The 26,187-nt window shown below is 38.2% G+C and overlaps 1 protein-coding gene across 2 annotated transcripts in view; it reads left to right on the top strand.

The window, feature by feature from the left end:
• The first annotated feature begins 14,134 nt into the window (after window positions 1–14,134).
• The window catches only part of PI15 (peptidase inhibitor 15), a 36,641-nt gene continuing 24,588 nt past the window's right edge, over window positions 14,135–26,187 (top strand). Inside the window, exons 1-2 of one of the 2 annotated variants that reach the window (XM_005895472.2) lie at window positions 14,135–14,306; window positions 14,867–15,179. In XM_005895472.2, coding sequence (XP_005895534.1) covers window positions 14,907–15,179 — 273 coding nt within the window. In that variant the 5' untranslated portion in view covers window positions 14,135–14,306; window positions 14,867–14,906. Of the gene's footprint in view, window positions 14,307–14,839; window positions 15,180–26,187 lie in introns of both variants that reach the window. The other variant, XM_070382224.1, reaches the window with a different exon arrangement.

Here is a 26,187-nt window from a genome sequence, read left to right as displayed (position 1 = left end):
TAACGCATATATATGGAATTTAGAAAGATGGTAACAATAACCCTGTGCACGAGACAGCAAAAGAGACACTGATGTATAGAACAGTCTTATGGACTCTGTGGGAGAGGGAGAGGGTGGGAAGATTTGGGAGAATGGCATTGAAACATATAAAATATCATGTAAGAAACGAGATGCCAGTCCAGGTTTGATGCACGATACTGGATGCTTGGGGCTAGTGCACTGGGACGACCCAGAGGGATGGTATGGGGAGGGAGGAGGGAGGAGGGTTCAGGATGGGGAACACATGTATATCTGTGGCGGATTCATTTTGATATTTGGCAAAACTAATACAATTATGTAAAGTTTAAAAATAAAATAAAATTAGAAAAAAAAAATGGAGTGGAATGTTAGCCTTTAAAAGGGGAAAAATCCAGTTATTTGTGACAACAATGTTCTACTCTTTGATCATTACCAGTTTCCTAAACAAATTCCAGTTTTAAATTATTATCTAGATGTATTTGTTTGCATAAAAATCCAGACATAAATGTACTAGGGATTAACCAAGGTATACAATAATAGCTTTAATTTTCTTTGTAATTTGCCTTATGTTATTAAGAATTGTATTGGATGTTTCCGGTCACAGTAGCATACTCATCTGATAATTTTTTAGGGAATTGCAATAACTAGCCCTAGTAACCTTGCAAAACAACTAATTTGGAGGCCACCAACTTAAAAATACAGTTGGCCTGTGTTCCTGCAAGGCATTGCATTGAAATAGCCAGCACTAGAATTCATTTACCACATGTTTTGGCTACACTCACAGTTTCCTGAAAATACCCTGTTTATCCTCATAAGCTTGGCATTTCAATCAAAGTTGGGAATTTTATTGTACACTTCTTCTAACAGATAGTGCATATAAATACTAAATAAAACTAGCCAAATTCTTAAAAAAAAAAAAAAAAAAGCATCCCAGGATAGTTCCTTCTTCTTGTTGTCTTAACCATTCGCCAGGTCTACTCTTTGACTTTCTTCCTTTTACTTCCTAACACCTGTCATTTTCCAAGGACTGTTTTCTGAACTGTATATTTTTTCCCCTTTACCATCATTACCTTAAAGAGCTAGTATATTTTCACATATTTCACTCACATCTAGATTTTGAAGATTATATTTATTTCTAGTCTTCTAAGAATATTTTTGAAGCTTAGTAATACTTTTTTTTAATATAATGATAGCTTACTAAGTCTCATGGGACTCAGTCTTAATTTAGTTCCAAATGAACGCACTGTTATTTAACTACCCATCTATAGCTAGCAACATATAATGGGACATCACACCAGAGCTTGTATATTCTGATTTTGCATTTTTCCCCCTAAATTTATTTTGACTTCTTCCTCTCATTTATATTGACTTATTAAACTTTATTCCTGCTTCCTTGCCTGAACTAAGAAGTTATACTAAAGTACTTAATCACATATTAACTAATTCTCTAGTGTTGATTGGTTTCTGGACAGAACCTGACCCACAATATATTGTAATTCCTACTCCCATTTGTCCCAGTGTCATAAATCCTGACCATTACCAAATTCCCAGTACTATGTCTCCAACTCCACAGAGTGATATTTCCAACTGAATAGCATTTCAAACTCAACACATGCAAATTAAGCTTTTCATTTTACTCCCCAGATGGGATTTTCTTAACAAATTCTTGGGCAGAGTTTTTTTTTTCCCAAGCTTCTAGGATTAGAACTTTTGGGACATTTAAGTTTTATTACTGATTACTTATTAAACCCTATTCCTTGACTACATGTAATTGCTCTGTCCTATAAGAGTGCTATCTTTAACTTTTATCTCTGTGTCTAATTTCTATTCTTTTAATGTGGAAGTCTCTGTCTTCACCGACATCAATTTATTCTTAGTCATCCTTTATACTCAGCCTAATTTTCATCTTTTAATAAGAAATCCACAGTTAACATTTGCAGATTTCTCTCCATTTAAAAGTTTCCAGATAATTTTTTTCTATAATTTTAAATAATTCAGTACATATGTCTTATTTCTGCAACTGACATTTAAGACATTTAAGAGCACAGGGTCATTGAGTTTTTATTAATATTTCCATTGTTATCTTTAGTGCCCCAACAGAGGATAGAAAATTCAGTAAATTTATAATAATTGCTTCATAAATGATATATATTTATATAAATCTCACTTTACTCCAAAATGATTGTGTACTATAGCAACTAGGAAATCATGCTTTGTCTTCAGAAAAATACAGGTTTGTATCTCAACTTTAGCATTTTGTAGCTTAATACTTGAGTAAATTGCCTAATTTAATAAGTCTATTTTCTTTGCAGTGAAATAGAGATGTATGGAAACTTTCTCAAAGGTTATCATTTGTTGTTACAATTTTTTTTGAGTTGACAAGTACCTTATTTTTATGTAAAAATTAAGATTTGCATTTCTTATTTTTCTTTCAAGATACAGTTTACAACTTGTAGAACTATCTTTTAATGTTTAAAAGCTGTTTGCATCTTTAGTTTTATCCATTTGTTCATTTATTCACCCAGTCACTTATTTATTCATTTACTTTTAGTAGTTTTCAAGGAGCACACAATATGGAGTATACTACTAGAAAAAACCATACATCCATAGAAACCAGAAGTTCTAGCTTTGAGTGTGGATCCACCCTTCCATTCTAACTGAGAAATCATAATTAAGTTACTTCTGGGAGAATTAAATTTTATCTTAAAAAAGTTCCTATCATAGAAAGTCTCAATATATCATGAAAACTATTATTTTTATCATTTGTTGTCATTAAAAAATATTCAGTGACATTTTAAAATAGGACTGACATATACACACTGCTATATTTCAAATGGATAACCAACAAAACCCTGCTATATAACACAGGAAACTGCTCAATATTATGTAACAACCCTAATGGGAAAAGAATTTGAAAAAGAATAGATACATGTATATGTATAATTGCTATCCAACTGAAATTATCACAACATTGTTAGTCAACTATATTCCAATATAAAATAAAAAGAAAAAAAAAGAGAACAATATTAAAGGAAAAATAATAATTTAAAATCATGACCACCAAAAACACAAATAGGTAAGGAACATAAAATCAGATGAATTTGTAGTTATGCAAACCTGCAGTCAACATTGGACACTGAAATTGACTATCTGGGTTCTGTTAACCATAGCAAAAAAGAAAATACAATCAGTTATAAGGTTGGAAATGGCCCTAAAGGAAAAAGATACAAATTCTGGTAGAGAAATGAAGCTTTTCCTATTACCTATAGGAAATAAACTTTTCATACTCAGACTTCTAAGTGATGTGGAAAACCCTTAACAATATCCCTGGAATTACTGACCCAGCACTACTCCCCTACATCTGAGGCACAGTATCAATGCACAAGTCGGGGAAAGCACTCTTGTAGCACTAAAAGAAATGTGGCCCCAAAGTGTGGTTTTCTGTTCCCATTTGGCTTAATGCAGAGATAACACCTAAGCAATCTAGATAGGTCCTCCAAACAACTTCATGTAAACATCTATAGTGTATCAGAAAGTTGATACATCACAATTCAGGAGCCCACACACAGCTAGTTGGACTTTGTTGTGCATGTAAGCTCTGGCTCTAAGTAATAACTGACTCTTTGTGACCCCCAAAGGGACTATAGCCTGCTAGGCTCCTCTGTCCATGGACTTTTCCGGAACACTGGAGTAGGTTGCCATTTCCTCCTCCAGGGGCTGTTGCCAACCCAGGGATCAAACCAGCATCTCTTGTATCTCCTGCAGGCAGTTTATTTACCACTAGTGCCACCTGGGAAGCCGGGATTTGGAGGTGAACATATTCTTATCTGAGTCACTGTTGTATACTGAAACTAACACAATATTGTAAATGAACTTAGTTCAATTTTTTTAAATTTAAATTAATAAAGGAACAAAATATTCCAAGAACAGAAAAAAAAAAAAAATCCAAAAGAGGGAATCTCAATTCAAGCTGTCTACAGCAAATGTCCAGTAGTTCAGAGTTCTCCTTCACCCTCCTTCTCAAGATGACACTAGAGGGTAGAGAAGATCTTGGATCATTTCATGAGGATAGAGCTTTTTAATTGTGCCTATCACCCCTGGATGTTAATTTGCTCAAGTGTCAACACTGTCTGAGGTGTCTTGTAGATAGGCATTATGTTAACATCTGCTCTTGAAATTGCAGTGCTGAAACTCAGAGTCTCTCACTTAGGATAGTGAGAATCCAGTGGCCCTCCCTTGCTGGCATGCCCTGCTTCCGCTCTCACTGGCACTCCAGGGCTTCTGACTTTCAATCAGGGTGTTCTTCCCCAATCTTTCTTTGGGCCCTCCCTCCATCTGCAGCCTCTATTACAAAGGTTATCTCACTCTTTGTTATTGCCCTTCTGTCCCTGATCCTCTCCCCCACTGAAGCATGCTGAAAATTGCTTTCTGAGATACTTGTGATCAGGGAGAGGTTCGGTCTATACTATATCTGCTCTTCTCTCTGCTCAAATATGCCATGTTGCCAATGCCACTACTCCATTCAGCTGTGGGAATGGCATAATGGTATGGAGTACCCTGCAGTGGTTCTCCTCCTAGAAACCTTGTTTAGAAGTAAGTTAAAGACCTTCTACTTTTGATTCTCTCTGGTTTGTATACATGAACTATCCAGCCTTTGCCACTCATGCTTCATTTTCTAAAATTGTCACCTGGAATGATGAGTTACTCTATTGTATCTATCTTCCTCTTTCTCTTATTATATTCTCTCGAACAAGGAATCCTTTCTTTTTCTCCCTCTTCTGTCTAGAAGGGACTTGTGCTATGTGATAAGATCTTCATCCCTGAGGTATCATTAACCCGTTCCCTTCCTTGGGGCCATTGTGGCAATCGGACTTTGTGAGGATACGATTTATTTATTTTTATTGGAATGCAATTGCTTTACAATGTTGTGTTACTTTCTGCTGTACAACAGAGTGAATCAGCTACTTGTATACATATATCCCCTCCCTTTGGCACCTTCCTCCACTCTCCCATCCCACCCCTCTAGGTAATCACAGAGGAATGAGCTGAGCTCCCTGTGTTATACAGCAGGTTCCCACTCGCTCTCTGTTTAACACATGGCAATGTATTTATGTCAATCCCAATCTCCCAATTCACCCCACCCTCTCCATCCCTTCACTGCTGTGTCCACATATCTGTTCTCTATGCCTGCATCTCTATTTCTGCCCTGGAAATAGGTTCATCTGTACCATTTTTCGAGATTCCACATATATCTGTTAATATACAATATTTGTTTTTCTTGTAAGAACATGATTTATGGGAAGCATAATAATGATTTCAGTTTATTATTTTCAGAATATTAACCCATTATGCATAATTTTGCTCAACAGAATTTTTCATGACTTGATTACCAGATAGTCTGAGAAGGTTACTATCAAATGTCTGGAATGGCACATACTCAAGACATTTAAATGCTCTTACCATTGCCCTTTACAAGGGCCTCTAATCATGCACACCTCTAATCATGGTCATTGTGAATGACAAATGATGGGCTTTGTGATATATAATCTGCCTAATGACTCAAGGCATCCTAATACCACCATCTCATATGCTCATTTCTAAATTTTTACTGGGCAACTAATGAGACTTTCCCACAAAGTTTATCCAGACCTTCTTCACAGCGAAAGGACCAAACAGAATTGATGACTCTGGCCAGAGTGCAGATGGCTTTTGAAGAGTGCAAGTTTTTTCTGGCTGTGTGCTGAGGTCCTGGATTAGAAAAAGACCATGCTGATATAGCATTTGTTTATCAAATTTAACAAACATCTTTCAAATGCCAACTATAGGCAAAGTCTGAAATGATGGCATGAATAAGTACATTAAAATCTCTCAGTGTACTTGACCCACAGCACAGACAGAACTTCTGGCCTTTATTTTGATATATTCTTGGCACATGGAAACAAATGTCCTGCCATTGAATCACTGGGCTGTTCTTTTTTTCTAGAATCAACTTTATCTTAAACATTAGGGAGAAAAATATATAAGCACACAATTTCTGGATGATCCAAGTATTCACGTCATTTTTTTCTTTCATTAAATAACCAATACTCATACCCTAGGGCTTCCCAGGTGGCTTTCCAAGTCTCTAAATTGATGTAGTATAGCTAAGCTATGAGATTCTTCTTGATTCACCGGACACTTTGGGCTTAAGAATTTTGAGATTGTTACTCAAGATTTGTGAAGGATATCTAGAGGAGATAGAGAAAAATATGCACCCATTTCAAGGATTGATTAGAAAATGAAGGGGTGCCTTCCTTTTGTACTGACCCTAGAGAAACCAAGGACTAGAGTTCACACACTTTGTTTTAAAATGACACCACAATCCCTGAGATGAGAGTGACTGTTGCCTCTTCTTTATCCAGGGCCATGAAACATGCACAGTAGCAACTACGACATCTATGTTTTTTCAGGGCCTCATTTTCTGCATTAAAACAAAGACAAAAACACAGCCTCAAACTCAGATAAGAAGGTAGACAAGGACCTACAGGCGAGGTATTTGAGGAGTGGCACTACTGAGTTATTAGGATAAAGGGGTTCAGTAAGTTAGAAGCTCCTGTAACATAACCAAATCCAGAGAGAGAGCCCAGCAAACTCAAACGTGGTTTCACTTTGACCTCCATCTTCAATTTTGTCATCTGTTTATTTGCTCAGTAGATATACTTTAATCTGCACTCTTTACCAAATTAATTTGTGTTAATCAATTAATGTTTACTTTAGGTTATAAATGTATATACTTTAAAAAAGTCTACTAGTTCTATGCTGCTGCTGCTAAGTTGCTTCAGTTGTGTCCGACTCTGTGCGACCCCATAGACGGAAGCCCACCAGGCTCCCCGGTCCCTGGGATTCTCCAGGCAAGAACACTGGAGTGGGTTGCCATTTCCTTCTCCAATGCATGAAAGTGAAAAGTGAAAATGAAGTCGCTCGGTCGTGTCCGACTCGTAGCGACCCCATGGACTGCAGCCTACCAGGCTCCTCCGTCCATGGGATTTTCCAGGCAAGAGTACTGGAATGGGGTGCCATTGCCTTCTCTAAGTCAAAATAAAAATACATTAGTCTCAGTACCTCACTTCCGCTATATTTCTGCTCCCCAGGAGCAACCACTTTTACCTCTCTTATTATTTTTTAATTTTTCTTTTATATTGTGGTAGAGTTGATTTATAATGTCATGTTAGTTCCAGGCATATAGCAAAGTGGTTCTGTTACACATATATCCAATCCTTTTTATATTCTTTTCCCATATCGGTTACTACAGAATATTGAGTGGAGTTCCCTCTCCTGTTCGGTAGGTCCTTGTTGATTATCTATTTAATATATAGTGGACTTCCCTAGTGGCTTAGACAGTAAAGAATCTGCCTGCAAAGTAGGGGACCTGGGTTCAATTCCTGGGTTGAAAAGAATCCCTGGAGAAGGGAACGGCTACCCACTCCAGTATTCTTGCCCGGTGAATTCCATGGACAGAGGAGCCCAGTGGGCTACAGTGGATGGGATCCCAAAGAGTTGGACATGACTGAGTGACTAACACTCTCACTTTTCATATGTTAATCTCAAACTCCTAATTTATCCCTCCCTGGCCCCCTACCTTTCACCTTTAGTAACCATAAGTTTGAAAACTGTTAAGTTTTCTATGTCTGTGGGTCTATTTCTGTTTTGTAAATAAATTCATCTGTACCATTTTTTTTAGATTCCACATAGATAGAATGTAATATTTGTCTTTCTCTGTCTGACTTACTCCACTTAGTATGATGATCTCCATGTTTATGCTGCTGCAAATGGCACTATTTCACTCTTTTTTTATGGCTGAGAAATATTCCATTGTATGTATGAACCACTTATTTTTCCAGTCATCTGTTGATGGACATTTAGGTTGCTTCCCACATTCACCACTTTTAATAGTTTCTTCTTGATAGTTTACTCCATATTTTCAATTAATATACATACTCCTTGATTTAAAAAAAAATAGATATTCTCCAAAATTTTCCTGTGGTAGCTAGCCTTCAAGACAACCCTCAATAATTCTCATCTACTGGGTTACGGTCTTGTATAGTCTCCTTCATCCTTGAAGAGGTCTGAGTGGCTCATGTAACCAGCAGGGCATCTTGGAAATGTTGGTGTGGGAGTGCCATAGATAGGTTGTAAAACACACTGGATCTTCTACCTTGCTCACTCAGGGATCACTCACTATGTGGAAACCAGCTTCAATGCTGTGAGGACATTCAGGCAGCTCTGTGCAGTGGTCCATATGGTGAAGTCCATATACGCTGGCCTTCTGCCAACAGCACCAACCTGCCAGACAAGTGAATAAGCCCCTTTGGATGTTAATCCTCCAGCCCCATTTAAGTCTTCCAGCCACATTTGACTACATTTAGTCCCAACATTTTGACTAAAACTTTATGAGAAACCCTGAGCTAGAACAGTAACTAAGCTATTCTCAAATTCCTGACCCACGGAAAAAGTATGAGACCATAAATATTTACTGTTGTTTTAATATCTAAGCTTTGGAATAACTTGTTTTGCAGTAGTTGATATTATATATTTACTGTAATAGAAAGTGAATGTTTAGCTCTCCTTTAAGCCCCAACCTCCTTCCCTATATACATACAAATTCACACTTCTTTCTTCTTCCTTTTGATAACACTATTTGTTGTCCATATTATGTATATATAATTATTCATGGCAGAGTCACACAGCATTAACTTACTGAAGCCAAAAGAGAAAAAAAAAAAAAAAAAACAGTGGTTAAGTGTAGTTGGGACATAAAGTGTGGCCAGGGTACAGAAATAGAAACCATTGGTTGAAGAGAATAAAGCTTAAAAGGTAAACTGATTTATATTCTCAAGACCCTGGTGAGGCAGATCAAGTCACTTAAACTTGATTCTGTGGGCAATGAGAACAAAGAGAGAGTTGCATGCAAATGGGTGAAATGATTCAGTTCACTTTTTAAGAAGGCAAAGTTGATAATGAACAACAGGAGTAACACTACAGTAATACTAGGGAAAGACTGTGGAATTAACTTCAAGCAGACATAATAATGATAAAAGGGGAATATATTGGCAGGACCTCTCAGGGATAAAAAATCCACATGTTCTTTTACAAGTGGTTGACCAGTTTTCCCAGCACCACTTGATAAAGAGATTGTCTTTAATCCATTGTATATTCTTGCCTCCTTTGTCAAAGATAAGGTGTCCATATGTGCGTGGATTTATCTCTGGGCTTTCTATTTTGTTCCATTGATCTATATTTCTGTCTTTGTGCTAGTACCATACTGTCTTGATAACTGTGTTTTTGTAGTAGAGCCTGAAGTCAGGTAGGTTGATTCCTCCAGTTCCATTCTTCTTTCTCAAGATCGCTTTGGCTATTCGAGGTTTCTTGTATTTCCATACAAATTGTGAAATTATTTGTTCTAGCTCTGTGAAGAATACCGTTGGTAGCTTGATAGGGATTGCATTGAATCTATAAATTGCTTTGGGTAGTATACTCATTTTCACTATATTGATTCTTCCAATCCATGAACATGGTATATTTCTCCATCTATTAGTGTCCTCTTTGATTTCTTTCACCAGTGTTTTATAGTTTTCTATATATAGGTCTTTAGTTTCTTTAGGTAGATATATTCCTAAGTATTTTATTCTTTCTGTTGCAATGGTGAATGGAATTGTTTCCTTAATTTCTCTTTCTGTTTTCTCATTATTAGTGTATAGGAATGCAAGGGATTTCTGGGTGTTGATTTATATCCTGCAACTTTACTATAGTCATTGATTACTTCTAGTAATTTTCTGGTGGAGTCTTTAGGATTTTCTATGTAGAGGATCATGTCATCTGCAAATAGTGAGAGTTTTACTTCTTCTTTTCCAATTTGGATTCCTTTTATTTCTTTTTCTGCTCTGATTCCTGTGGCCAAAACTTCCAAAACTATGTTGAATAGTAATGGTGAAAGTGGGCACCCTTGTCTTGTTCCTGACTTTAGAGGAAATGCTTTCAATTTTTCACCATTGAGGATAATGTTTGCTGTGGAGCCTATTATACAGAGTGAAGTAAGCCAGAAGGAAAAACACCAATACAGTATACTAACGCATATATATGGAATTTAGAAAGATGATAACAATAACCCTGTGTACGAGACAGCAAAAGAGACACTGATGTATGGAACAATCTTATGGACTCTGTGGGAGAGGGAGAGGGTGGGAAGATTTGGGAGAATGGCATTGAAACATGTAAAATATCATGTATGAAACGAGATGCCAGTCCAGGTTCAATGCACGATACTGGATGCTTGGGGCTAGTGCACGGGGATGACCCAAAGGCATGGTATAGGGAGGGAGGAGGGAGGAGGGTTCAGGATGGGGAACACATGTATACCTGTGATGGATTCATTTTGATATTTGGCAAAACTAATACAATTATGTAAAGTTTAAAAATAAAATAAAATTAAAAAAAAAAAAAAAAAAAAAAAAATCCACATGTTTTGTAAAACTAGTAGATGTACGATGCAAGGTGAGAATGAATAAGGAAAGGATGATTTGGGGTTCTGTCCTGGGGATGACAGAATAAAGCTATAATTTCTATTTATATGGCATGTCACAATTTACAAAACTCATGTATAGGGCAGTCAGTTATGTCAACTACCTTGTGATAAATTAATATGTATTAAATAACAAATAGGGTTAGTATAGGAATGTTAAAAAGACCCTAATCACTACTAAATCATTTCTTTGTGAAGACACTCTACTTAGTTTTTCCCAGTCAACTTTTTCTCCTGATAAAGTAGAAGTTGACGTGTTCGCCTTTTTAAACATACTTGTCTATATCTATTCTCCCCATGTTACTATTATACATAAATGGATTTTTAAAACAATTTATTCAGTGGGCATAAATGGATTTTTAAAACAGTTTATTCCAGTGGGCTTGAGCCTCTGTGTGTCTCAAAAAAGTAATTTAGATAGTACTTCTGAGATTTGAGTATATGAGTCATCTGAGGATCCTGATAAAGTGCAGATTCTAACTCAACAGGTCTTGGATTGAGCCCCAAATCCTGCATTTCTAACAAGCTCCTGTGATGTCAATGCTACTAGTCTAAGGAATACATTTTGATTAGAAATGTTTTATACTAAAGCCATATGTGTATCTGTACCCCCACACACTCAAAGTGCTTAAGCAGTTGTACCATTTGGGGACATATAATATATCTGATTTCAATTTTAAAACAGCAACAATTTTTGCACAGGTTTCAAGGTAGACAATAGTTGCTGCCAATTGTATATGTGTTTATTCTCAGTAATACAAGTGCATTCCATTTCTGTCTGTGTTGGCAAGCATTCCCCTAAAGGTTTCTAAACACATCAATGATCTTTTTTCAAGAAGAGCTCCATAAAGAACCGCCTCATTGTTAGTTGTTCATTAGTAGTTCTTTTACTGACAACTTGGACATATGCCTCCTAATTTTGCAAGTATTTTAAAATTAAAATTACTTCCAAAGCATTTCAAATACTTCTTCTGGCAATAACATCTGCTTGGAAGCAGAATTCTAATTCTCCTCCCACAGGTCTCTTCTTTTTTGATTCCATAGCCTTGTGGGTTCTCTTAATAGTCTGAATTCCACAATATAATTCATGTGTGTTGAAAGACATCTGAAATCATTGACATGCCTCAGGGTCTCAGAATTAAGCAACTATCAGCTCTGTCCTCATGTAATTGGGCATGCTTGGGTCCATCTCAGAAATTCCTTCTTTCTCTTTCTCCTTACGCTTTCTCTTATAGGAAACCCATTTATGGTTCAGACAAGTTTTTCAAAGGACACATTTTTATCCCTGTAGAAGTACCTCAAGTCAAAGTTCAATGGATGAACAATAGCTCTTTGTATACATGACAAAGAAGTAACCTTGAAGGCAATGATTGATTTTTATGAGATTCTAAGCAAGAACTCAGTCACCCTGGAGAAAGAAAATCTCCTGTCTGCTACTTAGGCATTGTGTGGGTGCATGCATGCTCAGTCATGTCTGACTCTTTGTGACCCTATGGTCTGTAGCCCACCAGGCTCCTCTGTCTGTAGGATTTTCTAGGCAAGAATACTGGAGTGGGCTGCTATTTCCTCCTCCAGGGGTCTTCCCCACCGAGGAATTGAACCCATGACTCCTATATCTCCTGCATTGCAGGCAGATTGGTTACCAATGAGCCATCGGGGGACTTAGGCATTGAATGTCCTTTATCTTCCCCTTTGCCAGATAGCTATAAGAGGTATGTTGAAAAGGATAGGCTAATCAGTGGTGGTACTAATTTCTCAAAAGGTCTTGGGAATCTTTGAGTTGGATGGCCCGCAGAAAATATGTTGCTTAATCTCCTATTTGATTTAGGAATCCTTAACACGGCATCTTTGAGATTCAGTCAAGGTGCCACGAGTACTTTCTGTAGGGGTGAGATCCTAGCTGGACAGCTCCAGTTGTTAAACTTCTGCAGCTGGGAGCAGTCATGAGCATTTCCTGAAGCTGCTCTGATGTTTCATACTATTCTGCTCTCACCTTCTGTGCTCGTTTTAGATGTTTTTGTCTTTTCAATTTTGCCATGTTAATTCCTATTTACTGCTTTTAGTATTGCACCTTAAAGTCTTCTCAAATTACTCAAATTTAGTTAGGAACTTAATACCATAATAGAGCAAAACCTGAACTTTGACTCATGCTATCAACATCAAAGAGTATATCTCACCACTGAATTTTGAACTTCAGAAGCACTCCCAGTTTCTAACACTGTACTGCTCTTGTAAGGAAGTGGTGTGCATCCAGCGGTGATGAAGTTCATCTCACCATTGGACGCACACCTTTGCTCTCCCATTTTTAGATGCACCCGTGAAGAGTTAAACTATGTGCATCACGCCACACGTACTGGTAGAGACCCAGCTGGGAGTATAGCCCAGGAAACTTGGCTCGCAGTCGTGGTGTGCTTCTTACCACATGACCATCATTTCTGACAAATATAAAATCACGTAGTACTCTTCCTGCTGAAACATGCAGGAGACAACACACGTTGGCAAAGTAGACTAGTCAGTGTATGTTAAGCAAATTATTTAGCTGAATAATGTGCGGTTTACAAGATTCCTGTTGCCATGGACTGAATGGTCCACATTTTGTTAATGTTATCATGACACAGGGTATTTGTGAGGGTCTTTTTAAAACAAATCGCCTTAATAGTCACATTCTTGGCTCTTGTCTTGCCAGACATAGATTTTGCTCCAATGGCATCTTTCTAAGAAGGCACTACTGACTGTTGGCAGCAGCTACTGCTGCATTTAAATTCTTCATGGCCTCTAAGCTGTGCCCTCCAATATGTTTCCTGAGAAGCTAAGCTACTCTTAGCTTAAAATTTCAACTATATGCTTCTAAACCTGAAACAGATGTTATCTTGGCTGCTGTCATTTGTCATGAGCGTCTCTCTTTGTATTATATACAAGATAGATAAAAGGCAGGTAATTTGTTGCCTCACTTTGTAGAGAAAGGAAAAAAGGGAGAGAGAGTGAAACAAGAGAAAGAGATAGAGACTAAATATATAAATTAGAGGAATGAAGCCACATGGAGACAGAAAAGTACAACCACTTGAGCATCTATTATCCTAATATCATATGCTATAGTTTGGCTACTACCGACTTGCCTGGCATCTCTTTTGAATCATATTTGTGGCCACCCAGATTAACTCTGTGAGCTGTTCTTTTGATTTAATATCAGCTTGCTCTTTTCAGCTCCCATGTCATTTACTGTTTTTAAAAGAAATGTACTGCTTGTTACTCAACCTTCTGTGTTTTCAAGAACTCACAGTCCCCTTTTTTTTCTCCTTTTTGTATGGGAACCAGGAACTAGAAAGCATTAAATGAGGAAAATTAACCACTCAGAAAAGGTGGAAGCCCAGAGAAAAAAAGGCTTGTCTTTTATGGTTTGTACTTGGTAAGCTGTGGGTGTGACTCAATTTCCTCACCACCCACATAAAAAGGTTGCCACCCAATCACTGTTTTTTCTATCCAAAACCCCTCCCCTTTGATTTTGGCTAGGAGAGACCCTAAGAAAGACTGCCCTTTCTGGACTGCTGCAGACTGTGACATATAAAAGCTGTTAGCTGCTCCTGTAGCCAGCAGCACTCAAACCTTGTAGAGTTTTGCTCTCTGAGATTTGTAATAAGACACACTCCTCTCACAAGAGTTCATGCTACAACCTAGCAAAGAACTTTACATTTTTGGAAGAATACTATATTCATTTTGGCTTTGTGCAGAGGTAAGCTATTTAGCTCAACAAGTTTATTTTGCATGCATTGTTTTTAAAGTAGCTCACATTTTTACTTTTTTAGAAGTGAGATTGGGTTATTATAACTTTTTTTGTATCTGTTCTATTACTGGGTGTCCATATATGTTTGGGGGACATTATCAGCACATTCTCTGTTATTACCTGTGATGCAGTTTTCCTTTCACTCTCAAGATGAGTTTCAATTCCTTAAGTTTTCCCTCTGAAAATAAATATGCAGTAATGCATTCTGTGACTCAGGCATTTGGGGTAAATGGCTCACATTCAGTTTAGGGTGAGTAACCATGCTGTTTATTTTTCTCTAGCTAGAGGAAGTTCCTCTTAGGGGTTTGCCTCATAACACCAAGCAAAATGTATAGAGACCACTACAGGTTGTCTCCTAGGCTTGACTTCAACATTTGTTTGGATTTTTTGAAGACAGTCAAATCAAGCACTGATTTTGTAAATTCATACCCTCTGGCCCTATTGTTGTTGTTGTGTTTTTTTTTTTTTTTTTTCCTTTATAGACCCTAACTCTACTTTTCCGCTTTAAGGCAAAGTAAACTCCTGGCCTCTTCCTCTCCACCTCTCAAAATGATAGCAATCTCTGCCGTCAGCAGTGCACTCCTGTTCTCCCTTCTCTGTGAAGCCAGTGCCGTCGTCTTACTCAATTCCACTGACTCATCCCCGCCAACCAATAATTTCACTGATATTGAAGCAGCCCTGGAAGCACAACTAGACTCTGCGGATATCCCCAAAACCAGGCGGAAGCGCTACATTTCGCAGAATGACATGATCGCCATTCTTGATTATCATAACCAAGTTCGGGGCAAAGTGTTCCCACCAGCAGCAAACATGGAATATATGGTAAGAGAAATGTGTTTTCTTTGAATTCTGAGGGAGGGCACTTTGTTTAAGGTGTATGTTGAGAGGATCCAAAGAGTTTGTGTGTTAAAGGATATGGGGTTTTTTGCACCTTTTATCTTAGGGAAGGTTCTGAAGTGCCTGGTAAATTAAAGACTGTTCTATCATAGAATTAAAAGGGAAGGAAAGTATCTAATATTTTTGTGTGAGTTCCATAACCCTTGATGAAACAGGTCTTATATGAGAAAGAGATAAAGGGTGGGGTATGATGACTGATCACATTTGGAAGGTCCTCCTTAAAAAAAAAAAAAGTCACAGGGAACTTTTTCTGTGCTTTGTTGGTCTAATAGTCATATTTATCAACTAAAATATTTCTTGAAAATAATTTTTTTAAATTATAGGTTTTGTGTGCATGATTTATTCTCTGGGTAGGTGTCTCTTCCCTTTCTTGGACAAAGCTGCTTCTGACACTAATCTATTTGTATTCTCAGAGAACATGCTGACTTTTTCCTCCCTGTGATTTAATGCTTTGTCGTTCAGATAACAGTGAAGCCAGCACATTTGTGCACTGTTCCAACTTGCCTTGAACACATTCTTTGCTCTCTCTTAAAAACAAAACAAAACAAAACAAAAAATAGGCTCTCTGTGTTTAAGTTGTTTTACTTAGAAAGTAACTTTTTTTTAAGTTGATATTAAAAGAGTAGATGTCTTTTTAAAGTTTCTTAATATTTGGTTTTGAATTTATACAAGGTTATGGTTAAACTTCCAGCACCTCCCAAGAGCACAGCTTGGAGCCTGTTTAAGGCAATGAAGACCACCAATATGGTATTTCTAAGCTGGGGTGGGGGAGGTGGTATCACTAACCACTTTTTATAAGTGCTGACCTAAATTTAGGGATTTCTGTCAGTTTTTAAATTTCTTTCTTTTATTTAACTAAGCTTTTTAATTGTAGATATCATTGTCACAAGAAAAATAAAGACTTGCCAAATGTAAGAGAGTCATGGTTCATAGAAGTACAATTCAGACTTTACTCAAAGGCATTTTTCTAGGATTTCTTAATGAAACTGGAAAAGAAGATATCATTCCTTGTGTGTGAGGGGCAGTACAGTCTCATAATTAAGACTGTGGAGCCTGGAATTTAAATGCTTGGGTTCAAACCTCAGTCCTGGAATTATAAGTTGAATGAGTTCATTACCTAATTCTGTTTTATTTTCATCATCTCTAACATGAAGATAAAAGTATTATTTGCCACAAGGGGTTATTATGGGGAATGTATGAGCTGAGGGGTAGGACAATTAGACTAGATCCTACAGAAAAATAATGTGCAAGAAACATCAGTTTTTATGCATGCCTGTGAACTTACTGAGAAACATGCCCAGTGAAAACCTGTTCAAGATCTAAAAATAGGAGCAGTTACTCACATTGAACAGGTGTTTCTAGAAGTGATGCCCAGATACAGAAAGGAGAGTAATAACCATGTTTTCAAGCATCATACATTTTATGATACATAAGATTCTGTGCAAGCTCAAAAAGGTACACTCTCCAGACTGCAGGTTTAGGGAGTACTACTTGATGGTGATCACATCACTATGCAGACTAAGGTGAGGATCAAGACAAATGAACTGGCTTTGGAGAGAAACTCATCTTGGTTGAAATCCTAACTATGCTGCTTGTTTTGTGGCCTTGTGCAAGTTGCTTAATATACATAAGATTGAACTTCCTTCTCTGTAAAATGGGAACAACAATTTATATAATAGCCAATCAATATGTAGTGTAATTTATTATTTCAATAATATGGAGGGAAGAGGGATGATCATGAATAATATGTAGGGTACAACACAGTGGAAATGCATTTTAAAAAGCCATATTTTTCCAGTTATGTTTTTCCCCACTGATCACAAATTGATTCCACATGCAATTATTAAATTGCTTCTATAAGCCGAAGATTTGGTTAATTGTTTCCATAGATGATCTCATTTGATAGCTCACAGTCTTCCTATGAGGTTAAGATTATGATCCTCATTTTACAAATGAGATCATTTAGGCCCAGAAAAGTTAATGACTAGGCAAAGGTGGTTTGGAAAATGAATAGTATCACCGGAATTATAATTTAGGTCTGTGCAATTTCAAAGCCTATGCTTGTATTGGGGGGCATCTTTCCATTTGTTAGATTGAGCAAATACTACATTGGGGGAACTGCTGGAGATGCTAGGATATCTGTTTCTTCCTTTATGGTGCCAGCTGAAATCATATAGTTTTTGTATTCTGCTTGACATCCCTTTCTTATTATTTGCTTTTGAACTATGGGAACCACTATATATGATTTATTTTTTAAGAACCAGATACAATGCTAGTTGTATGGTAAATGCTTTATAAATCTTCCTCCACTTAGTAAGGGTGCCCCTGGTGCCTCAGATGGTAAAGAATCTGCCTGCAATTCAGGAGACCCAGGTTTGATCCCTGGACTGGGAAGATTTTCTGGAGAAGGGAATGGAAACCCACTCCAGTATTCTTGCCTGAAGAATTCCATGGACAGAGGAGCCTGGTAGGCTATAGTCTACCAAAGGGGTACAAAGAGTCAGACACATCTAACACTTCCACTTCTTCTTCACTTAGTAAAGAATGAAAAACAGTAGTATAGTACTATACTATAAAGTAACATTGTCTCAAGTTGTCATGTAAATACTCCATATAGTTCATCACACATATATTTACTCAGTTACTGTTTATTGAGCATTTACTATATGTGAGACACTATTCTAAACACCCAGCATAAATTTGTGAATAAAATAGATATTCCTTGGCCCCCTGGGTGAGGATTCAGACAATAAACAAGATCAACAAATTACATAGTATGTCAGAAAGTGATAAGTTTATGAAGAAAAATAAAGCAGGTTGAGGTTTGGATATTTCATAGTGTAATCATGAAGGCCCTTAGAATGTCCTAGAGTAAGGGGAGGGAGGGAGCCACATGGATAGGTGAGGGAAGACTCTTCCAGACAGAGGGAAGAGCCTGAGTAAAGCCTCTAAGGTGGGCGGGAGGGGAGCAGATCAGTTCAGTTAGAAAAACATGGTCGGTTTAGTGAATTCCTGTCTCTGTGGGGCTTCCCAGGTGGCTCAGGGTTAAAGAATCCACTGCCAACACAGGAGACGTGGGCTTGATCCTTGGGTTGGGAAGATCCCCTGGAGAAGGAAATGGCAACCCACTCCAGTATTCTTGCCTGGAAAATCCCATGAGCAGAGGAGCCTGGTGGGCTGGTCAGAGGAGCATGGACCCTGGTCCATGGAGTCGCAAAAGAATCAGACATGACTTAGCAACTAAATAACAACAAAAGTCTCTATGAGTAAATGGACCAGCTGAAATAATTCACTGGATCCCTCTGGCAGACTCAGAGAAACTTTGAGGGAAGTAAAACTTTGAGGTCAGAGCAGGAATGTTCAGTTCAGCTAGTTCAGTTCAGTCGCTCAGTCATGTCCGACTCTTTGCGACCCCATGAATCACAGCACGCCAGGCCTCCCTGTCCATCACCAACTCCCGGAGTTCACTCAGACTCACGTCCATTGAGTCGGTGATGCCATCCAGCCATCTCATCCTCTGTCGTCCCCTTCTCCTCCTGCCCCCAATCCCTCCCAGTATCAGGGTCTTTTTCAGTGAGTCAACTCTTCTCATGAGGGGGCCAAAGTACTGGAGTTTCAGCTTTAGAATCATTCCTTCCAAAGAACACCCAGGACTGATTTCCTTTAGAATGAAAAAATGGACTGGTTGGATCTCCTTGCAGTCCAAGAGACTCTCAAGAGTCTTCTCCAACACCACAGTTCAAAAGCATCAATTCTTCGGTGCTCAGCTTTCTTCACAGTCCAACTCTCACATCAAGCGACTTTAACCCCCAGGTCAAGTGAAAAATACAAATCTCAGTTGAACACACCTACTTTTAATTTGTTTAACATTGCTTTGGATTGTGAACAATTTGAAAGTAAGTTCCATTCCTAACCTCAAATATGGGCCTCAGAAACTGAGGATACTTATCTCACTGTTGCTCCAAGCTCTGTGTTCAAACTGTCCCCTCGGTGGATGATAGCACCGTGGGACCCTCACAGAGGATGTTCTTCAGCTCAAGGTTCTTTCTAATTGCACCAGCCTGACCTGAAATCACCTTCATTCACAACTTTTCTAAAACTTTCCCCATGCTATTTCTTCACCTTCTACTGTCTTCTTAACTTGTGTGTGTGTGCTCAGGTGTGTCCTCTTTGCGACCCCATACACTGTAGCTTACCAGGCTCCTCTGTCCATGGGATTTCCCAGGCAAGAATACTGGAGTGGGTTGCCATTTCCTTCTTCAGGGGATCTTACTGACCCAGGAATCAAACCCAAATCTCCTGTGTTCTTTAAGAATGTTTTGTTCTTTACTGACACTTCCTATAATCACAGCCACATTTGATCTCTCCTTTGAGTCACTGTAACCTATTATGTCTATCATACTGCTCTCATCAAAATCAGATCCAATTTATAGTCATTTGTATATTTCCTGCAAACTTCCTAATTTTAAGCTTTTATTTTCTTGGGAAATTTCTTGTGTACAAACAGTAATCAAGCATTATTTGGTGAATTTATTTGAAATCCCTATGAATTGTTATATGTTTAACATGGATCAATTTTGATATTATTATTTATAATTAGAGTTCACTCATCATTTATAATAATATTTTATCTTGTGCACCTAAAATACAAAAGTTTTTCAAAATTTGAAAAAAGAAATCCCCTTAAAATTAACTGATTTTTTTCTTCTTCAAGTACTGGATTATGTGCATATATGCTTGAGTGAATTAAGTGGACACAATTTGAACATGAGATTGGTGACATTCATATTATAGTGTATAATATTTTCTTTGGGTATATTGGCCATGATTTTAGTGGAAAGCACATACTTAGAAATATTTAATTTTCCAAACACTGTATCCTGTTAAAAAATAATAGATAGAGTTTAAGATATGCAAGTCAAACTCTTGGCTTCTATTCTACAATTAGTTTCTTGACAAATTTCCAGAGCTGCTTGGATACCAGCTGTTTTTCATTCTTCCTAAGGGCAACTTAAACTATGACTCTAAACCACAAACCACACTAGTTTCTCAGAATACGAGTCATCCTTAAAAGAATAAGATTATAAGACTCATACATGAAGTAAAACTTGTAGGATATTTCTTGAATTTAAGTCAGTTGAATGAATTTTTAAAAATGTGAAGTCCTTTTGTGAGAGGATAAGAGCCAAAGATAACAGAAAACCTTGTATTTAAAGTGTAAACAAAACAGGAGAAACAAGCAGGGAGAAAAAAAAACCCTAAGCACACTGTAAGACGCAATATGAAGTGAAGTAAAGTGAAGTCGCTCAGTCGTGTCCGACTCTTTGCGACCCCATGGACTGTAGCCTACCAGGTTCCTCCCTCCATGGGATTCTCCAGGCAAGAGTACTGGAGTGGGTTGCCATTTCCTTCTCCAGGGGATCTTCCCGACCCAGGGATCGAACCTGGGTCTCCCGCATTCCAGGCAGACGTTTTAACCTCTGAGCCACCCGTGTAAGACACTGCTGTGTAATAAAACAGTACAGACAAATACCAAAATACCATGGAGAAATCACAGAAAGAGGAGGTAATCCATAGTTGCAAAATCATGAAAGGCTCTTTGGAGGAAGGGTATTTAAAATAGATGCTCAGGAAGGGGCAGGATTGACTGTTAAAGTAAGTAAATCAGTACATGAACAAAATCACCAAGAGAGAAAAAGCATAGCACTTTATCCATGTTGTCAAGGATTTTGAGAACAGGTTGAGGATCACTTAATACAAGAGCAATTAGGAAGGCCATGGAGGCTTTATATCCGGGTCAAAGGTGCAGAGAAAAGTGGCACCTGGCAATTGAGGGAGTTTAGATTGGCTGTGAAGATGGGCCAAGAATTAGCAACGATTGAATCAGTGGGGCCATTCTTTTAGCAAAGGTAAGGAGGAGCTGGGCTTCCCTGGTGGCTCAGTGGTAAAGAATTCACCTGCTAAGGCAGGATACACAGGTTCGATCCCTGGGTCAGGAAAATCCCCTGGAGAAGGAGATGGTAGCCCACTCCAGTATTCTTTTTGCTTGGGAAATCCCATGGACAGAAGAGCCTGGCAGACTACAGTCCATGGGGTTGCAAAAGAATCCTACACCACTTAGTGACTAAAACAACAACAAAGGAGAAGCCAGACACCTACACCTACATGCTTTGACAGATATGAACAGCTAATGGAAATAGTTCATAGGCACATGTGATAGCAGACTTCATAGATGAGAGAATGGTGGAAAGACAGGTAGGGGACAGCATGAAGATAATGATGGATATGAGCTAAAACCTTAAAACTAAAAATGCATAATGTAATTTCAAGAAGCCAAAGTTGTTAAATTGATAATATGGCCAATTTTGTTTGTTTGGTGCCTGCAAATATTACTTGCAGAGCTAAGGGAGTAAGTCTTCCTATATTTTTCTGGAGAAGAGAAAAATACTAGTTTCCAAGTCACAGCAGGTGGTAAAGTTACAGAAAGCATGACTCAAACGAGTGAATGGAGAAGAGATTAATCTGTCCTCAGAAACAGCACAATAAAGTATTGGCCTACAGTAATTTATGTCTTGAGAATAAGGAAAAACTCAAGTTTTGTTTATTTGGGCTTCATGTGGAAGAAAATGTAGATAATATAAATGACTTTTTTCCCTTTATTCAATAGTTGACTAAACATCTGTGATGTCTATCCTTATCTTTTTTTTTTTAATGAAATCATATACTGTACTAGATGGCACATTTCCTCTCATTTGGGAAGGATAACTCAATTTCCCTTTTATAAACATGAGTAACTTGATGTATCTAACCAATTTTTTTTTTTCCAATGAGTGCTTTTCTGACCACTAGAAAGCCTCCTGAGAATGTTGCCAGCCAACAGGGAAGTGAGAAAGGCTGCTGACAGGAAGGCATTTGTCCAGCACATTTGAAACTCCACATTCCTGTTCTCCTACATGTAGAACCTTTTAAGTGTCTTGGCTTCAAACAGAGACCAGGCACATTTTACAGGAATTTTCTCCCCAGGTGCGTGTTGCGTAGCATTTCTAAGTTAGTATTGCTTACATATGAATGTTCAGCTCTCCACTTGTGTAGCCAGCTAAAGGCAAGGACATTTTTGTTTGTGATTGTTTTGAATACAGGCTCCAAGAAGTGCAAATGTGAAAATGTTATCAAGCTGTGATTCAGAGCCCCACCATGCTTGCTAGAAGAGCTTTGAATCACACATAGGCTATATATGTGTGGACCATATTTCCTAGTACTCAACATTGCTTTTTCTGGTGGCAAATAATATTTGACCACATGCCATGGTATAGGAAATAATTTTATTATATTTCTGCTATTCGTTGGTGGTGTTCAGTCGCTAAGTTGTGTCTGACTCTTTGCGACCCCATGGACTATAGCATGCCAGTTTCCTCTGCCCTTCACTACCTCCTGGGGTTTGCTCAGGCTCATGTCCATTGAGTTGGTGATTCTATCTAAACACCTCATCCTCTGCTGCTCCCTTCTCCTTTTGCCTTTTGACTATTTGTAGAACCTAGAATCATTTCTGTCTCACAGAGAACACTCAGTCAAAATGTGTGGAACAACTGAATGACATCTTCTAATTTTTGCTGGGCATTCCAGGTAAAGAGCGTGTAAGTATAGGACTCACAGTCTGCTGGGCAGGAATCACTCAGTCCTGACAGGCTGAGGGATTCAATGGGGAGCAAAAAGGCACTTTTTTATAGGAAGTACTGTGAAAACAGACAAGCAAGTGGGCAAAGCAGCGAGCTGAGTGCTAAAGTAGAATAAATAAAGGGTACTTGGGATCACAAGGCACATACCTAGCCCAAACTTGGACTGGGCTAGAGAGGCAGGGAAGACTTCCAAGAGGAAATGATTTCAAATATTAAATATGAAAATAAATAAAAGTTGTGCAGGCAGGAGTGGGAAAAAGGGAATTGGGTGGTAGGTGAGGAAGGGTGCTCTGAGAAGGTGCACATACATTGAAGGATAAAATTCAGTGTGGCTTGGACATAGAGGATAAAAGAAAAAGTGGTATTTGATGGGGCTGGGAAGGTAAGCAGAAATTTGAATTTTATTCTAAGATCAAGGCAAGTGGTTGAGGGTTTTAAGTTAGGGAATTAATTTGCCTTTCAGAAGGGTCATTCTGGCTTTAGGTTGAGAGAGGGATTGGAGAGAGGCAGAAGTAACAGCATAGTCAAGAGACCATTATAATCGCCTGGGGAAGGGAGAATTGGCCTTAGTGATGCTTAAGGGCATAGGGACAAAATGAATTTGGGCCTTGAATCAGTAGGGGTGAGGGATTTATATGAAGAAGTAGCATGAGGATTTATATTGGGGGGCAGCCACAGAGGATACCTCTGTTTTTGACTAAGACAATTAAGTTTCCCTGAGCTGGAGAAAACAAAGTGCAGGTTTCTGGGAGTCATTAGGTAGCTGGAAGTTTGTCATCCAGGGTGCACATCTAGAGAGGTTGAAAATAGTAGCTAGTGTGTGGGAGGGAACATTCTTTCAAAACAAAGAATTTGGGATGGGAATTATGCTTTAGTAATCAGAATGGACCACTTTACATAATGGGGGTAGGGTAGTGTCATGGAGACAGCATGGATGGATGATTTTATGTCTGGGAATCTACTCAAGAATTTTTGCAAGAAAGTTTCATGTATCTTTATTTATTTATTTATTTTATTTTTTAGAATCAGTGCTGAGCCTTAAATCAACATGAATCCAAATCTATTTCAGAGGGCTGCATAGCACCAGGTCCATCTAGTCTTTCTGACCTATTCAGCATAAGGTTTCGGGGGAAAATTAATCAAAGGACTTCAGAAAAATAGAAGTTGACTCGTCTGACTAGTCTGGTGTGCTGAATTTAATGTATCTGAAAACGATTTAATAGTCAGTCAATGACCATTAAATAGTTATACTTGAGATGTTTAATTGTCTATGAGAATTTCTAAAGAATGATGTGGGAGGAGGTCAGGGAAGATAAAGACTAACAGTTTAAAGTGGTCAAGAGAAATGTCTGGCATAGAATACATCATGGACTGAGGTTTGGAGGGATACGATTTGAATGTTTCCAATCCATGTAACCCATGGTGTCTAAAATCAGATAGATTTTAGCGTCCAAAAGCATATTTTTTGACACAAATATGGAAGAATGCCCCCAAAGTTGTGTGTTTAGACTAGACTTTTCATGACTCTTAAAATTTCACATCACATACTCCCAACTGAAACAGTCCAGAAATGTTGCTTAAGGGCACAATCTTTTTTTTTTTATCCTGCAAAGTGCATCAAATTCACATTTCATAATTTCATTAAATATGAGCATTCTACCCAATCTGCCTCTGCATTCCAGGGAGAGCATGTTTTCAGCAGGCAGTAGGTAGGCGGAAAGGCATTTGAATTCTTCTGACTAAGTGGGCAATAGCAAGATACAGGGTTTATGTGAGTATCATAAGATAGTTTAACAGTGAAGAAGTCAGGTTTCAGATGATTATAACACTGAGTTGGTAAAAAAAAATTAACCACACATGAAAATGTCTTCCTGGCATATAAGCACAGTATTAAATGATAGCTGGTAGGTAGTAACTTCCTGCAAAAGGAGGACTATTGCTAGAATCCATCAATAAGTGGTCTTAAAATTTAAAGATAAATCATATGTTAAAGGGGGATTTAAGGAAGGGAGTTATTATATTTTAAAACTCTGAAACGTTCTCTAATTTTTATCTTCCACGGTTTGATGTTATTTTCCTGGAAGCAAGGTCCTTATTATCTAGACACAATTCTGTTTCTGATTAGTTAGTTGCTTCAGGGTTTATCTGCTTTCACCTTATCTGATTGCTTGCTAAATTTAAGGTTTCATGTCTCCTAAACTTCAGGCTGCCAGATATCGCGACTGAAAATGCACCTCACCTTGTCTCCCATTTTAGGCAGCTTTCTAGCTCACAGACCACAACTCTTCCAGTGTCTCATCTTCCGACAATAATATTTACCATTCTGTACAACCTGCCCTGCTAAAACTGCGCTAAATTCTTCTTAGTCACTATCTCGCCTAACCTTCACAGCAGTCTTGTGAAATGGGAACAATTTTCTTTATTTAGAGACAGGAAATTTGAAGTTTGGACAGCGTAAGTAGCTTCCCCAAGGTCACAGAGCAAGTAAATCAAAATGATGAGAGCGCAGTTCTGTCTGACGGCAAAGCCCATGCTTTAAGAGACTATACAGTGCACACTCCCCTCCATGTGTTCATCTCCTGCTCTTGAGCCCACTGGCTTGGGAATGTCTCCACATGCATTTTATCTGAGGACATCACTGAATATTAGAAAGTATTTCTTCATGTGGAATCAAATCTTGCTTCCTGTACTCTTTCTAACCTTGGCAGCCACATAGGAAAAGTCTGTATTATGATAGTTTCAAGTCTTTGAAGGCTATGAGCATCCATGCATTAGACCTTGACCCCCAATCACCCAGCTCTTTCTAACCCTCCAGCCTTTTTGTGCTAAATACCTATACACACTACCTCTTTCACCCAGAGTATGGCCAGCATCGGGAAGGCAGCATAAAGATATTTGCCTTTTGAAAATCCTGGAAAAGGTAAGAAGTTGTGCCATTAAGGAAATGGAAAATCAAGTCTCCCCCGCTCCCCTCCACCCTTTATGTTACACATACACACAGGAATGCTGCCAGTTAGATCATCTTGGGGTCTGCGAGCAGCTTGGCTCTGAGCAAGGAATGCCTTTTACTAGGCTGTTGTCCTTGGTTGGGTTCCAACATGTGTGTTCTCTATTTTTTCTGTAAGAGATGTATCTATTTGCATAATAAACATGTCTGAATAAATAGTTGGCCTTTTTCATGACGGGTGACTTTCTTTTTGTTTACTTCTTTTTAAATTAGTTTTTATTGGAGTATAGTTGCTTTACAATGTTGTGTG

This window comes from Bos mutus, chromosome 14 (assembly GCF_027580195.1).
Source record: "Bos mutus isolate GX-2022 chromosome 14, NWIPB_WYAK_1.1, whole genome shotgun sequence".
In the NCBI taxonomy this organism is placed as follows: Eukaryota; Metazoa; Chordata; class Mammalia; order Artiodactyla; family Bovidae; genus Bos; species Bos mutus.
The sequence above is the reverse complement of the archived record's forward strand: the minus strand, read 5'-3'. Positions and strand labels throughout refer to the sequence as shown.